This window comes from Pseudopipra pipra, chromosome 11 (assembly GCF_036250125.1).
Source record: "Pseudopipra pipra isolate bDixPip1 chromosome 11, bDixPip1.hap1, whole genome shotgun sequence".
NCBI lineage: Eukaryota > Metazoa > Chordata > Aves > Passeriformes > Pipridae > Pseudopipra > Pseudopipra pipra.
This window is the reverse complement of record NC_087559.1, coordinates 18,290,533-18,305,912: the sequence shown is the minus strand read 5'-3', so window position 1 is coordinate 18,305,912 and position 15,380 is coordinate 18,290,533. Positions and strand designations below refer to the sequence as shown.

The following is a 15,380-nucleotide window of genomic DNA, read 5'->3' as shown; positions in this document are numbered from 1 at the left end:
TATTATGTATCCATGTCGCATACTATGAGAGGAAAAAAATAAAATTAAAAAAAAAAAAAAAGCAAAAGCAAGTAGGCATGAGTAACCTTGGGCACATTTGTCACTGCTGGAGTGCTCTTGGTGGCACTCACTATGCAGAGCTTTAAAAGCTCTGCCACTATCAACAGATTGTGTTGATTTGGGGTGCATTCATAAAGTACGTAAAAAATGTCACGTTCACAATACACGGGATGGCTTCAGTAAGCATTGAAAAAATCTCTCAGAAACAAACATTATGAACATATAGAGTTATTGAATTTCCCAAGCAGAAATCTGTGCACTGTAGAATATGAAATAAATAGATGTTTCTGCAAGGCAGTGAGCAGTGTCCATGGATGCATCTCCATGACGTAGGTACAGAGCCTGCCTTAGTCTGGCAGATACAACAATCTTTTTTTTTTAAAAAAAGACAACACACACAGCTAACCACAAAACCAAACAGAAGAAAAAACCTGAAAATTGTAACAGGTAATATTATCTTAACATTAATAACATATTTGCTACAAATAAAGGCTTACATTTTTGTTTCAGGTATTTTATTTAAAGTAGCATTTTAAAGCAAATTGGGTAATTTGGATCAAATCATAGAGCTGCACAAGTCCATTTAGACAGTAAGACTGTAAATTTGAGAAGCTGATAATAAAATATTCCCACAAAAAATCCCCACAATCCCTTACTGAATGATGTCAGTGTTATAAAAACATACTTGTTTTACTCTGTAATATTTTAAGGCACTGTTAAGACCTTCTATACTGTAATTAGCAATGAGACGATTCACAGCTTGATGTGCAAATACACATGGAAACAAATGAGAGAAGGATTAATAAGAATATGTCCTTCCTATAAACCACAGCATCCACTGGAGCCGTTCGTGATAAACAGGTCTGAAACAGCCAATAACCTCTCCTGCTGGTACCAGCCAGGCACAGGAGAAACGAGCTGATGTACAAGTTTCAGGTATTGTAAATGCCACATTTTTAATGCTGACAGTGGAAGCAAAAGACTCAGCCCAAATAAAACCTGCCAAGTTGATTACCCTAACCACACGAATTCAAAGGGCTACGGTAGAACCGAGGGCTGGTCCTCAACACCGTGAAGGACCTTCACCCGAACGCGCATTTGAGACGCTGCCACAGAAGCAGCGGAATCTGCGTGACAACAAACCTGCTCGTAAACACGAATTAACACACGCAACGCTACAACCACACGCAGTTCCACAGAGAAATTCGTGCCCAGGACACCTAAATCCTACCTGCCGCTACACACGGGTGCTTTATTTCTCCAGAGAACACAGGATATGCTTTGTCAGGGCGGTAAATACGTTTTATTCAGTGTTGTGTGATGGAAAACAGATTTCACGGCTAGTCAGGCGCTCCGGGGCTCGCTGGTTTGTGCTCCATCTTCCAGACCGTAACGCTGCGCTCCAGACCCTCAGCGAGGCCAGGCAGCCAGGGTCCTCCGCCCGGCGAGTGTGGGGGGCTCTGCCCGGCGCCCCGGCCACTCACACCCGCAGCTTCATTCCCCGGGGCCCGAGGCGCGTCCCTCCGCCCCAGGTGAGCCCACACCTGCCAGGGAAAGGATCCGCGGGGGAAGGGACCGCAGTGAGGATGGGGGAAGGACATGGGGGGAGGAGGAGGGCGCGGAGGGGCATGCGGGGGGCACCTACCAGTCCGTGTGCGGCTCGTCGATGACCAGGAGCAGCTTGAACTTTCTGCCGACAGCCGCGGAGACGGCGGAGGTCGCGTCCACCAGCCCGGCCGAGGCCGCCGTCTGCTTCACGGCGTTGGAGAGGGAGCTGAAGAAGCTGCTGCCCGCCGACTGCTGCGGCGGCGGCGGCTGCTGCTGGGGGGGCGCGGGCTGCGGCGGCTGCCGGCGCTCCGCGGCCGGGGAGGCTGAGGCGGGGGCCGAGGAGCCCGCGGGAGGCGGCGGCGGCGGCTGCTGCGGCTCCGGCCGCTGCAGATCGGTCATGTAGCCATTGGGCAGGTTGGCGATGAAGCTGCTGTCCGAGAGCCTGCGCCGCAGAAAGTTCATCATCTGGCCGGGCGGGAGCGGCGGGGCTGCGGCGGGAGCGGGCGCGGGCTCTGCGATCCCGATCCGCCGGCGGGAGCGGTCGCCGCCTCTCTGCGGCCGCGGCGGCAGCGCCGCCTCCCCCGGCACCGGCACCGCCCCCGCCCGCCGGCAGGGGGCGGCCGCGCGCGAGACGGGCGGGAGGGGCCGCGCCGGGCCAGGGGCGGGGGCGGGGAGCTGAGGGGGGCGTCCGGCCCGGGGGTGAGGGTTGTGTCCGGCCCGGGGGTGAGGGTTGTGTCCGGCCCGGGAGCTGAGGGGGGCGTCCGGCCCGGGGGTGAGGGTTGTGTCCGGCCCGGGAGCTGAGGGGGGCGTCCGGCCCGGGGGTGAGGGTTATGTCCTGCCCGGGGGTGAGGGTTGTGTCCGGCCCGGGAGCTGAGGGGGGCGTCCGGCCCGGGGGTGAGGGTTATGTCCGGCCCGGGGGTGAGGGTTATGTCCGGCCCGGGGGTGAGGGTTATGTCCGGCCCGGGGGCTGAGGGTTATGTCCGGCCCGAGGGCCATAATTCGTCCCCACGCTGAGGGTGGTGTCCGGCCCGGGGGCCGAGGGTTGTAATTCACCCCCACGCTGAGGGTTATGTCCAGCCCGGGGGCCGAGGGCCGTAATTCATCCCCACACGGCAGTCCTGGCAGCGGAGCTGGCCGCCGTTCAGCGCAGCAGAGGGTGGCGGTGGTGGAGGTGGAGAGGGAGGGAGACCCGCGGGGCAGAGCGGCCGTGCGCGGGCAGCAGCACACGCTCCAGCCGGGGCAGGGCACGGTCCTGCTGCTCCCAGTGCGACCACTGCGGTGTGCGAGGGCAGCGATCCCAACTCGGAACTGCGCTGAGTGTGTGAGCAGGCACTGCCACACCGGCATCCCCCGAAATGGTAATGAAACCTCTATTATAATACCCCCCAAGTATTTATTTTAAAAAGCAGATTAATGAAGGTGAAGTGCTGTGCATCTTCAAGCAATTTCACATTGTCATGAGAATTATGGGTGCTTTTCCATCTCTTAAAAGCTATGCTTTCTTTAAGAGTAGTTTGGATTCTCTTTTGTCCGAGTTTTGGGATAATCACTACATGTTTAACATAAAATACGTAACTCAGCCTTTATCCTTTTATGCAAGATACACATAATCACAAATCATTTTGTAGTTGATCTTTCCAGGCCATACTGTGTCTAACAGGTACTCTAATATTAAACACAGTAAAGTCATGCAGTGATTTCTTTTAAAATTAGAGGTTTACTAAAATCCCTGGTGCTAGCACTATAACAGTTTGAAGTTTACATGTTTGAAGGCAGAACTGCACAGGATTCTGTAATGAATGGCCAAATTTAGAAATGTTCATGTGCTATATAATGACAAATACTAATAAAACAGCAAGGTTATTAGAAGATGACTACATTTTAAACACCATGGACATACTGGGGGAAAATGTTGCCTCTGCCAAGCCATAATATGTATGTGCAAGTACAGCTTGTTGCATGTGGGGCACAGAAAATGTAAACAAGTGGAACCACCCTGAGCTACAACTGCAGTTAGAGTGTTGCTGTCACTTCAGCACTCTGTGTCCCACGCTGCCAGAGAAGGTGTGGACCTGTACTTACATGGAGATAAATTTAGGTCTAGTAGGATCTAGTGAGAATATTTTTGTTGTGTTGAGATCTCTTGGGGCCATTTGTATTTCTTAAAAGCATGTCTGTAAGTGCAGTAACATGAGTTAAATCAGCTACAACACGTGACAGAGAAGCAAAGCACTTGCAGTTCACCATGGCAAGTGCAAATGTAGCATTTTCACTCATGTTACATGTGCAAAAATGATAAAATTCACAAGACTGAGGAATTGTTTGTTGTATTGACAATCCATCCTTCCTTCTCATCTGAAAAGCTGACCAAATTCAAAGGAAAAAAAGGGACTGCTTATACTTTTCCAGATGTGGATTTTTATGTGATAGAAACTGTTTCATCCTCCTTGTAAAGGGATTGCTGAAAACATTCTTAACCAGTCTGATACTGAAAAATTCTGTTTAGATATTTGTTAGATTCCCATTCTAGATTGAGGAGCAGTTATACAATATTGTACTGACAACATTCACTTGATCTTGTGGAGCCCAATTAACCATGGCAGGAATGAGCTGTGTTACATTTTGTGCACATTAGCAGAAGTATTTGCCAGGTTTTTACTACAGGACTGAAAACTACCTTCAGTGTCAGCTGTGTTCTTTGTAGGAAGACAAGATACATGTAGCAAACGGAAATATAGGGAGCAATCTGCATGTCAGGTTCCATTACCATAAAACAAAATCAAAGAAATATTCAGCAGAGTGGTTAAGCTGCTCAAATGTCACCGATGCAAGATCTATCCTTGTTAACATATCTGTGTGGAAAACTTGGTTTTTGATTGACGAAATCTGATTCCTAACCATGGTACTTCCTCGTAGGTTCTCAGTCCAGCCAAGCAATTACTTTCAGATTTTAAGGACCAATTCTAATAGGTCCAAAACAGTTGCCCATTCTGGTTTCACAAGCTATTCAGTGTTTGGACAAGTAGCAGAAGCCTTTTCACTTAGCCTGTGCACTCTGAATATGCTGTGGCTATGTGGAATGCTAGAATAGAAGGTATTTCCGAGTTTACACACTTTATTCACTTTGAATGTACTGGCTCTTCTCTACAAGCATCTTCTCAGAAATTTGCACTTGGGTTTTTTTGTAGGATTTGTTTGTTGGTTGGTTTTTTACTTTTCCTCCCTATATGGTTTACCACTATGCTGACAAAAATGCTAAAAAATATCAATCATCCTCAACTACTTGGGTCAGAGGATTTTTAAACAGTATTGTAGCAACCTTATAAGTCCAAAACTGCACTAAGGCAACTGGCAGCTGAATTTGGTCAAAGTTTCAAACACTTGTTCTCTAGTACAGAACAAAGCTAAGAGCAGAACTCTCCGTGTAGCACTGTTGTTTCTGTGATGGAGAACTTGGTTCAAAGAGCATCAGTAGGGATTACAGGGAGTTTGCCGAATTTCATAGCACATAAAACTGTGCCTGAAAGTGAACTAATGGCATTTTTTGTCCAACCTATTATTCATGATAATTCAACACCTTACAACACATTTGTGAGGTAATTCAACATGATTATGTCTCTTAGGAAGTGCGAATACTGAATTGCCACTATGTCAAATGACAAAAGGACTCAATATCAAAGCAGAGATCACAATAGCAATTTTAAATACAGTTTTGTTTCTTAACATTGAAATCAAAATGCCAAAAGATATCAAATTAGTGGGAATTAGTTGTGTTGGCAAACTGAGAGGAAAATAAAAAGACAGGATGAAGCATCCTAACTAGCACAGTTTCATTGAGTTTCATTAGACAGCTTCACTGAATTGTCCCAGAACTCCTGCTGTTATGATGTCCCTGAAGCAAAAACATGTCAGCTTTCTATTTCTGATCTTCCTTGCACTTGGTTGTCCAAGGTGGCAGAAGTGCAGTTAAACCATATGAAGATGTGACAGAAATAGGCACACGGGTGAGTAACTGCCTCGGTTATTGCTTTAGAAAGGACACAAAGTCAGCCTAGTCCTCCTGTCCCAAATCTAGGCTCTCATGCTCTGATTTATGAACAATATCAGAGAGCACAAATTAACCAGAACTGGGTTTTTCTCAGGTGGTCATTTCCTGCGTGATGGTCATGTTCCTGAAAGGAACAACAACAAAAATTGTGCTGTATTATACATCCTCTGTGCTCAGCAGTCCATTAAATCTTATCTAGAAAACTCATGACAATTTATTTAATAAATCATAATTTATTAGAGGCTAGACTTTTACCTTTGCAAGCTTTGAACAGGGATGAATTCATACAACAGAAGAGGGCTTTACAGTCTCATGGATAATACTTGCTGGGATGTGAGGGGGAGTTCAAAACAAATTCTATACCTGACATGAGAATAACCTGTAATAGAAACAGACAGGTTACAACCTTCCGTACTTTATTGATTCTTTATAATTTATTTTATTTTTTAAATACCTTGATACAGATACAAAGGAACTTCAAGCAGTTTTTTACTATGTGATTAAGGCTCAAACTGCTGCCCCTACATCAGACTAGTCTTCTGGAAAGGCTGAAGGCAATCTTGCAAGTATCTCAGAACTCAAGCCTCAGAAATCTAAATAATTAACCTTTAAATACAATGTAGGACAAAAAATACACCAATTATATATGTGGACCGACAAATTGACCATATAAATAAGGGGTATTTTAATATATATCTTAACTTCATGTGATAATATACATACATTAAAGTATATATAAAATAGTGTTTACTGTCATCATACATCTAGAGGAATGCAATAAATCTGGTATGCCTATATCACCTCCTGTATTTCTTGTGTTTTCTACTCTTTGGTTTGAGATCTCAGTCTTTATTATACTACTAATCTCAAAAACAGCTGGTTTATTTCTTTGCATCTCAGTGAGCAGTGCTTCCTCTTAAAATCCATGTTCTGTATTACAGAAAAATCATTATATGGACAGATTCAGAACCCCCAACTAGTAAGACACATTCAGTATTTTGCAGATGAGTAAATACAGATCTTTTTAAACAAACTGTTTACAAACTACAGGTATTATGTAGGGAGAATCCTATCAACAAAACTTGGCATGGAGGAGAGGCACTGTTATGAAAAGGAACAAGTAGCAGATGTAACAAAAATGAGACATATAGTCATGGTGAATGTTACACTGGAATGTGAACAAGACAGCAGAGTAAACATATTTTTAAAAAGCAGAAAAATATAAATTCCTCATAGGTTCCAGTCAATGTATAGCTGCCAGTTGTATAATTTAGGACTTCGCTTTGTTTGATATCTAAAGAATAAAACTAACAAGAAATACTATACAAAGGCCATAGAAAAAGTAAAGAAGAAAAAAAAAGTTCATCTGCTGCAAACAACAGAGCTGAGGGCTCGAGTTCCACCAGCTGCACGTGGTGTACAGCCAGTCTACAGCCCTACACAGGCTGGGATTCTTGGCCTGTAAAACCTGGAGATTTTCCTAATCAGAAAAAAAGCCCCATGATATAAAAATAAAATTTTCATCCTCCAAATAAGAGGTTAAACAGTACATAAACATCCTCTGAAGATGAAAAAGTCTGTCAGGTAAATCATACACAGTGAATTTAATCAACAAAAAATGGTTCGATCTGTTCTTTTAACTTTTTTTCTTCTGCAGATTTTGTATTGACATTATGAAATTTAGAGTGAAAGTGTCCTACCATTCTGACTCATTCTAATTGATTGAATAGATAAATGTGAGATCAACTACAGCACAGTTCTGTAGTGAAAAATGAACCCAGGACTGGCTTCTATTAAAAAGAATAAAGCCCTGTAAACCACAATTCTAGATGAAATACAGCAAACAAAATATGACATTTACATCCAATTTGGTCTTCACAATAAAACTGTAATGTTCTTTTTAAGTGACTAATCAAGCGATTAAGATGAATGCACATTTACTTAATTAATTGCCTAGTTTTGTTACCACAAATTAATTTTGAATACCATATATGTGAAAACCTGATAAGCCATTAATGTGCAATATGCAAACTGAGCAGAGAATTAAAGGGATGGCAGCACAGAAGCTAAACAATAGAATTATGTTTTGTTACTCTTTTTTTTCTCAAATGAATCAAAAGCCAGTACTATGCAATATGTCTAGGATTCAAAAATTACCTTCCATCTCACCATCGTCAGGTAATACTGCTCTATTCTACAAAATAAGACATTAAAAAGGTCAAGATGAAGAATTAAAGAAAAAACTCCTTTCTAAGTAAAAGGTAAACTATACAATGTAAATCTTATACATTTTTGCATGTGTGTAATACAGATATTTATTATATATATTTGCAGATATAATTACATGCATTCTCAGTATTTTCTTGAGGACCATTAGCTAAAAGCATGGAAGGGATACACAGGCTGGGATAACCAATCTGCAATATATCTTACATACAATTTTTTTCTTTTTAAAGAAAGTTTAGCTAAGATATTAGATATTAGGAAGAAATCCTTCCCTGTGAGGGTGGTGAGGCCCTGGCACAGGTTGCCCAGAGAAGCTGTGGCTGCCCCATCCCTGGAAGTGTCCAAGGCCAGGTTGGACGGGGCTTGGAGCAACCTGGTCTAGTGGAAGGTGTCCCTGCCCATGGCAGGGGGTGGCACTGGATAAGCTTTAAACCCCTTCCTACCCTTAACATCCCGTGATAAGATTTTCTTGGCCAACAAATCCTATCCAAGAGTTCTACAACGTGTGTGATTTTCTCAGGGTACTATTACATTATTTATTCAATTTAAAGAAAACTGTATAGTTTGTTTTCTCAGGAGCTGATTCCTTAGTACCAAAAGCTGAAATACTTTCACTCCTCAGGTGTTATGTTTTGAAGAGGCTACAATATTTCAAGGCTCTTGAGAACGCTAAATGTCTCTTTTGGTTTTACTGGCAATTCTTCTTGTCTGCTGTATTGCTTACATGAGAAAGTACAGAAAGAGTTTTAGCTCTCTTGTATACTTGCACAAGTTGGCAACTGAGCAATAGCTTGAAAACAAGCACACCTTCAAATATCTTAAAAGCAGAGTTCACTCTTTTAAATAAGTTTGAGTCACTGTATAGTTTTCTATGCTGCAATATCAAAACCTCACACCTCAGCCCAGTAAGCAGTAAAATAAGGGAAAATGGTGCAAAGTAAAATGGAGCTCAGGTTCCTGAGTTATGTAAACTATGTCCTCAGCCTGGCCTGTCCCAAACGTTTCTTGAAGAATTGTGAACTAATTGGATGCAGGTCTCTATTTAAAGGCCACCCGGTGAAGCACAAGTCATCCCACATTCCGGTCTAAATGCCTACATACAGCCGTATCCTAAAAGCTGAAGGAGTGAAATATCCTCCAGATAAAAACAGGAGGGAAACTCAGAAAAATAAAAAATTACTTCAGCATTACTTGGTTCACAAACTCTGTGGCTATATCACTGTATTTGCTCACTTTTATAGCAAAACTGGAACTCGTGATTAGCCATCAGCTGGTTCTATTCTGCTGACAAAATATTGTCATCCTTCCCTTGGCACAGCAGAGGCTCAAAATCTAGAGCATCCCATTTGACATGCACTTGTCTGCTCTAAAATTCTCTTTTAAAACATGAGGGCCACTTTTTTATGGAATACAAAAGAACACAGTAGAATATATAATTTACTGACAAATACATGTTAACAGTAGAAATTCAATTCAGTTGCAAGATTGAGAATCAGAGATTCTCAGGAAAAGTGTGGAAATGTGCACCTATGAATTCTGTTCTTGTGAAAGAGAGAAACTGGAAAGAGAGAAAGAGTAGAAACAACTGTATGCAGAGGATAATTCAACACTTCTGGCAAGTCTAACGTAGGATAATGAACTTTTCTTTGTCAGCTGCTCTTTTTACCTGAAATCTTCTGTCTCAGATACCTTTGTACCACAGCACTGAAGATATAATGCTAGTGAAACACATTTAGACAGTTTAATTTTTTTTTAAGCAGTGAAGAGTTATTAATTTCTGAGAACTATTTTTAAAACACAGAGACTGGATGTGTGCCCATAGGCATTATTATGATGCACATAACTTTGGTCCTTCTCACTGCAATTAAAAGCAGCCAGCCCCATGTCTAGAACTGTTGTGTCCCTTCTTGCAGTGCTGCCAAATACACTATTATTATCTTCCTCAGCATTTTACACAGATGTTACCACTTCTCTGTTCATGCATTTCTTCAGAAAATTATTTCCACTTTTCTGCTTGTAATGAGTTTAATATCATCCAGTTTTTATGCAATGGAAATTCTGCCTAAGAAGTTTTAGACTAACAGAAGTAGAAGAAAAATACAGAGGGTAAGAGATCTGAAAAATCCAAATAATAAGTTTACTATTGTGTATTGAACTGTGAAACAGTTTGTCTTGTTGCCCATTAAAATCACGTGAACTGGACAAACTATTTCTCAATGAATAGCCAAAAAAAGATCCTTTCTCTTTTTACAAATACAGAATTTACATAGATTCTCCCTTACAGAGACTTAAAAGCCTGAAGGTCTTCACTCATAACCACAGGGTAGGGCCATGAGAGAAGGGACACTTGGGCTGCGCTGAAGTTGACTGTGTGTTTGCTGATACCTTTGGGCTAAATCCGTGATTAAATCTGTGCAGTGGAGTGCACAATAAATGGCAGGGCAATGTATTTGCTGTTATCAGGTAATTTTCATTTTCTGTTTAACCAGAGTAGGTTCAGCACCAGCTGAGGAAATGTAATCCTGTCAGATGTGTTCTGTAGTTGGTTCTGTACAGACTGGAGCAGCCTGTCATCAGCTGTGTGAGGACCACTCGTGCCCTGAAATGCTCCTCTGGCCACACCACTATCAATGTATGACCATCTAAAGCAGTGCAGCTGCTTTCGTTGCCCACTAATGAGAAAACAGCTGATTTCAGAGGGTCCTAATTTCACAGGACAATGGAGAAAAACCTCTGTTCCAGCCCAGGCTTGCTGGATTAATCATAGACTAAGCAATATAGCAACACAATCTTAAGCATATGTTCTATTCTACTGTTTGATGTAGAACCCAACCAATAATCAGCTGGACATAAAATACATGTCAGAGTGCTTCCTAAAAGCAAATCTATAGGATATTCCCAGTTAAAAATATCTGGAAACAGATAATACCAGTCTACCCAATATATTTTGGTATTGTCATGAAGACTAGTGCATCACAGTGACATGTTTGTATGATGTTGTGAATTGAAATCATAATGTAATGGTTGCTAATTTGCTGTAACTACTCTTAAAACTGTCACATCAATTTTTAAATTTTATCTGTTTCATTAAGTGCTGTAGTCCTTTCAGAGACCATTAATGAATGAAAATTAGAAAGAAATTTCTTTTCCAATATGCTATTTGAAATCAATGGGCTAAAAGATGAAGGTGCAAGACAGAACAACAGGTTTAGGTCTTTATCAAGATTTGAATGTCTTAGAAAATCAGGAAGACTTTCAAAGTTTTAATATGTTATAGCTATCTCATCATGCAGTTGCACCGCACTAATCCTATGTTCAAATCACTCTAAGGGTAGCTGTGCTTTAAGCACTCGATTTCTTAGAAACATTTTCGGTTTTAGAGATTAATTCTGTTTCTTTTAGAGAACTGAGAGAGAACAAGAAGTAATCTCTGACATATGACACTCAGAAATGGTATAAGGTTTTTAAAGAGTTGTGTGATAATCCCCTTTCCCATCCTTTACAAAACTGCTGTGCTAAAATATTCCTATTCCTGTTATTTTCAGTCTGAAATAAAATAAAACTACTATATAAAATAGATAAACAAAGTTACATTGTTCCTGGTTACACAATACTTCTTTTCTCATAGGGATTGAAAAATTAGAGCTTTTTAAAGTAATTTAATAGATTTTGGAACTTCCCAAAGCTTATATTTCTAGAAGTTCCACAATCAGCCACAACCTTTGCTTGGTTGTAGTTCCTTCTAAGCTGTTCACTTTCATACTTTGTATTTAGATTTTAACCCAAAGCACTTTGCAGTGGTCTGGGATGAAGACCCTCATTTTACCTGCCCCTTTGTGGAGTAACTGTTGCAGTTTGTGAATGGAAATCAAACCAGAGCGTGGAAGAAAGACATATGAAATGTCATGAGGTGGGAAATTAGAGGTAAGAACCCTTAAAGAGGAATTTCTCTTAATACTAGATATTAGTACTTATTCAAAGTGTGTTTGTCTTTTTTCCCTGATGTTGGCTCTGATCTAGAAACATGGGTATCACTCCAAGGCTGAACCTCTTTCTCTGCCATCTCTTAGGACCAGGAGAGATGCCCAAGGTATACCCATTTCCCTCCCCCAGTAAATAAGTAAATAAATAATTCTAACAGTTCGCAGGACAACTTCCAGGAGAGCATTGAAATAGGAGAGCTGCCTCCTCCAAAAGCAGCTGTTGTTTCTATAGCAAACAGGGCACTCGTGCAAACGCGGGGGGGTTCCTCTGCAGCAGGAATCCTGGATGATGGTTAGTTGTGAGGCAGCCCCATTTTTGCCAACTATGAAAGCTATAGGGGAGAGTTTTATTTCAATGTTTAAAATTTATTTTATAGAGTAATATTTAGTATTTGTCCTATATGCACAGAAATTTTAACTTTCTGTCAAGGGCTCAAAGTGCTTTCCATAGTCTGCTTCTTCACATTCCATAATCCATGGATAACTACTAAATACTAAATACAAGGCAATGAGAACGACAGGAAAAGCCAGGTGCTTATATTTTGCAAGAAATCTAGATTTATCACAGATTTAGGCAAAGTAGTTGAAACTAATTAGCTATTTATGGGTAATTAACGTTGGTTTTCTTTTGAGTCTGTGTATTTTTACAGAATATGCTATGTTTTGATTCCTTATACAGGGAAAACAACTTACATTAGCTGAGTCACTGTATTGTAGCAACAGTCCCATCACAGTAGGAAACAAATATGTCAGTGAGCCTCATCCAGGAGGTGAGGACGTCACCATCGAGGAATATGACTGAAAACAGAATCCAGAAATCTTGCAGTGTTAGCACCAAGGTCATTCAGTTGAATCTCTATAAACATAAATACCATCTGCATAATATAGAGCTGATTAGCAGATGTAGAGCAGTAAAGGTTAAGTCATAAAAATAGACAAGCTTGCTGCACACTGTAAGAGTTTCAGTCAATGATGGATTTATGCCATAAGTTAACCCTTAAATCTGATGTCTCTGTCTCCTGGAATCCTTTACTGGGATATTCTTTACAGCCCTCAGTTCATAAATGAGGTAGCAGAGCCTTGTGTTTTATCCAGTAATGATTCTAAAGGCCCACAAATAGCTCTGATTAGAGTCCTTGGGGTGGGGGGGAAGAAAATAGGATTATGAATTTGGTCATCTGAGCTATCTGGTTTGAGTGTTAGCACCTTGCAGCACACAGTAAGCTTCCAAGATTTTATGTGTTATCCTTACAGGAGGAGTCATTCACTAGTAATATTAACCAATATCTGTGTTGTTAGCAGCTGCTTCTCTATGGCTCCTCCATGTTTTATAAGAGCCCTGGCTCTCAGACAATGTATTGTCCTTTCACATGCGTGTTCGAGGTGGTTGCATGACTGCAGCACTTCTCAATTTTTAGCACTGAAATGATGTTGTGTGGCAGCCTGAACGTGTAGGAGTACTTTGAATGCAGCTAAATACACAATACCTGCAATATCTACCAGCCAAGTAGCTCTTTCTTGTATTAGACAGATGACAAATTCACAAAGGGGCCTTTTAAAGAGTGCTCAGAGTTCTGTGGTTTGAAACAATTTAGCTCTGGTAAAAGTAAATAGCTGGGAGACACAGATCTTTGTGTCCTGACTCATACTACAGGGAAGTGTTTCTCCTTTACTCACTGCATTTCTCTAAATTTCCAATTCATCTCCAGGGCTGCATATCAAACACCAGTGAAGAAAACACAAATCTCAAACTACCTTTCAGGGTTCAGAGGGTTAAGCTGTGCGGGGCCTTGGGAAGAAAGTTTCCCAGGTAGATGTGTGTGTGTGGAAAGTCCCTCTCCTTCTCTGAACTGCTGTCTGCTGTGCTGGCAGACACGCTGGGCTAGGGGTCAGCCCCACTGACTGCCACTGCTCAGGCAATTTCTAATTGTGCTTGAATCACAGCTTTGCTCATTGTATTTTACTGGGGGAAGGGAATGAGAAATACAAGATGACGGAAAAGCAATTTTAACATTAATCTTACTTGCAAAGGCAAATGCAGTGGAGCTGAGTGAGCAGAGAAGGGCTTGGTTCCACTGCCGACTCTGCCACTGCTCCCCTGTTGATCATTTAGTTCTATATCCACCTATACAAAATGTGCATATTAGTGCTTACTATTTTTTGCAGTACAATCAAATAACCTTGGGGGGAAAAGCAAGTAAAGACTTAAAAAATATCACTACCCTTACCGGAGAAAGTCACATTTCATCACTTGAGAAATCTTTATGAAGTCAAAAAACAAATTTTTTATTTTCATGAGAATAAAAGTTTTGTTGAAAAACAGAAGACAAGGTTTCTTTTGAGCCCACTGCAGCTTGCTGATATGATGCAACTAGCACTTGAAAAGGCACCTACTCTACAGTGGCAGCTTATATAAAAAGGCATAGTGAGCATATGGGTACAAAAGGAATACAGTGTGATGTATGAACAAACACATTACAAATCTGCAAGTTGGACATTCAGTCAATAATTACCATATAACTTAAACTCCTAAATCTTTGCTTAAAACACCACAGAGATGAAAGCACAATTCTTTATGTCAGATAAGTGATTTTAAGATTTGTGTCAAAATATAGTGTGACAGCTTTCATTTTATACCATAAGGCTGATGAGTACAGACTAGACAGCTTTCTGCTGTTTTAAGCATGAGCATTACCTGGGAGACAGAATACAGGTACACCTGAATCATGTTCCAGGCTTTCTTTCCTTCAGGGAAAATCCTGCAAAGTGTCAAGGCCATGAAGAGCCCTGCAAGACAGGAACACAGTGAAAAAGATGTCAATAACTGTGCTTGAGTTATCAGAAAATCCAAATCAACTGGTCATAAAGATCAGTCATTTCAACAGACATTACTCAGATCAGCCATGATACCTTCCCTGTTAGTATTACTAATAACTATTTGGATCCTGAAGGTATGATCCATATCATGAAGTTAAGATATATATGGACATAACTTTTCCAGGTTAATAGAATTAATTGGGTTGAGCTTTTCACAACCATTAAATGGTGCCTTCAATGTAACAGCATTAACACCTGGATTTCCAGGCATCTATTTTGTATACATCTTAAGATTGCAGTTCTGCTTTGCTAAGCAACTAATATATCATAGCCAAGAGGGATGATATTTCCAGTATATCTACAAAAACATCAGTAGACTATAGTTTGTGATATGATATTAATTGTGCTCTCTGGTAAAGCAGTTTAAAGCCTGGGTCAGAAACATCCACGGAAATTCTTAACAACCAGATGGCTCAGTCATTGTGATGCTGCTTGTTAAAAACATGGGCTTGTTCACATCAGTGTCCTGACAATGGCTTTTTAATTTTCCCAAACATGGAAACAGGAGGATCATAGTGAATTTTTGATTTTGGTGTTCATATACATACAATTAGGGAACAGAAAAGCCTACATTGGCCTTTAAATTAAAATTCACAAATGAGGAAAGGAACAAATTAGCAGTCAATAGACTGCCTAAC

The 15,380-nt window shown here is 41.1% G+C and overlaps 1 protein-coding gene and 1 long non-coding RNA gene across 3 annotated transcripts in view; both read right to left on the bottom strand.

The window, feature by feature from the left end:
• SYN2 (synapsin II) overlaps positions 1-2,170 on the bottom strand; it is a 178,070-nt gene extending 175,900 nt beyond the window's left edge. Inside the window, exon 1 of one of the 2 annotated variants that reach the window (XM_064667988.1) lies at positions 1,706-2,170. In XM_064667988.1, the coding sequence (XP_064524058.1) occupies positions 1,706-2,073 (368 nt within the window). In that variant the 5' untranslated portion in view covers positions 2,074-2,170. The remainder of the gene's footprint in view (positions 1-1,705) is intronic. The other variant, XM_064667987.1, reaches the window with a different exon arrangement.
• A 6,820-nt stretch (positions 2,171-8,990) lies between these two features.
• LOC135420468 (uncharacterized) overlaps positions 8,991-15,380 on the bottom strand; it is a 38,806-nt gene continuing 32,416 nt past the window's right edge. The window contains exons 4-5 of the long non-coding RNA XR_010433529.1: positions 14,561-14,652; positions 8,991-13,990 (exon numbers count right to left, since the gene is read on the bottom strand). This is a non-coding gene — a long non-coding RNA (uncharacterized LOC135420468). The remainder of the gene's footprint in view (positions 13,991-14,560; positions 14,653-15,380) is intronic.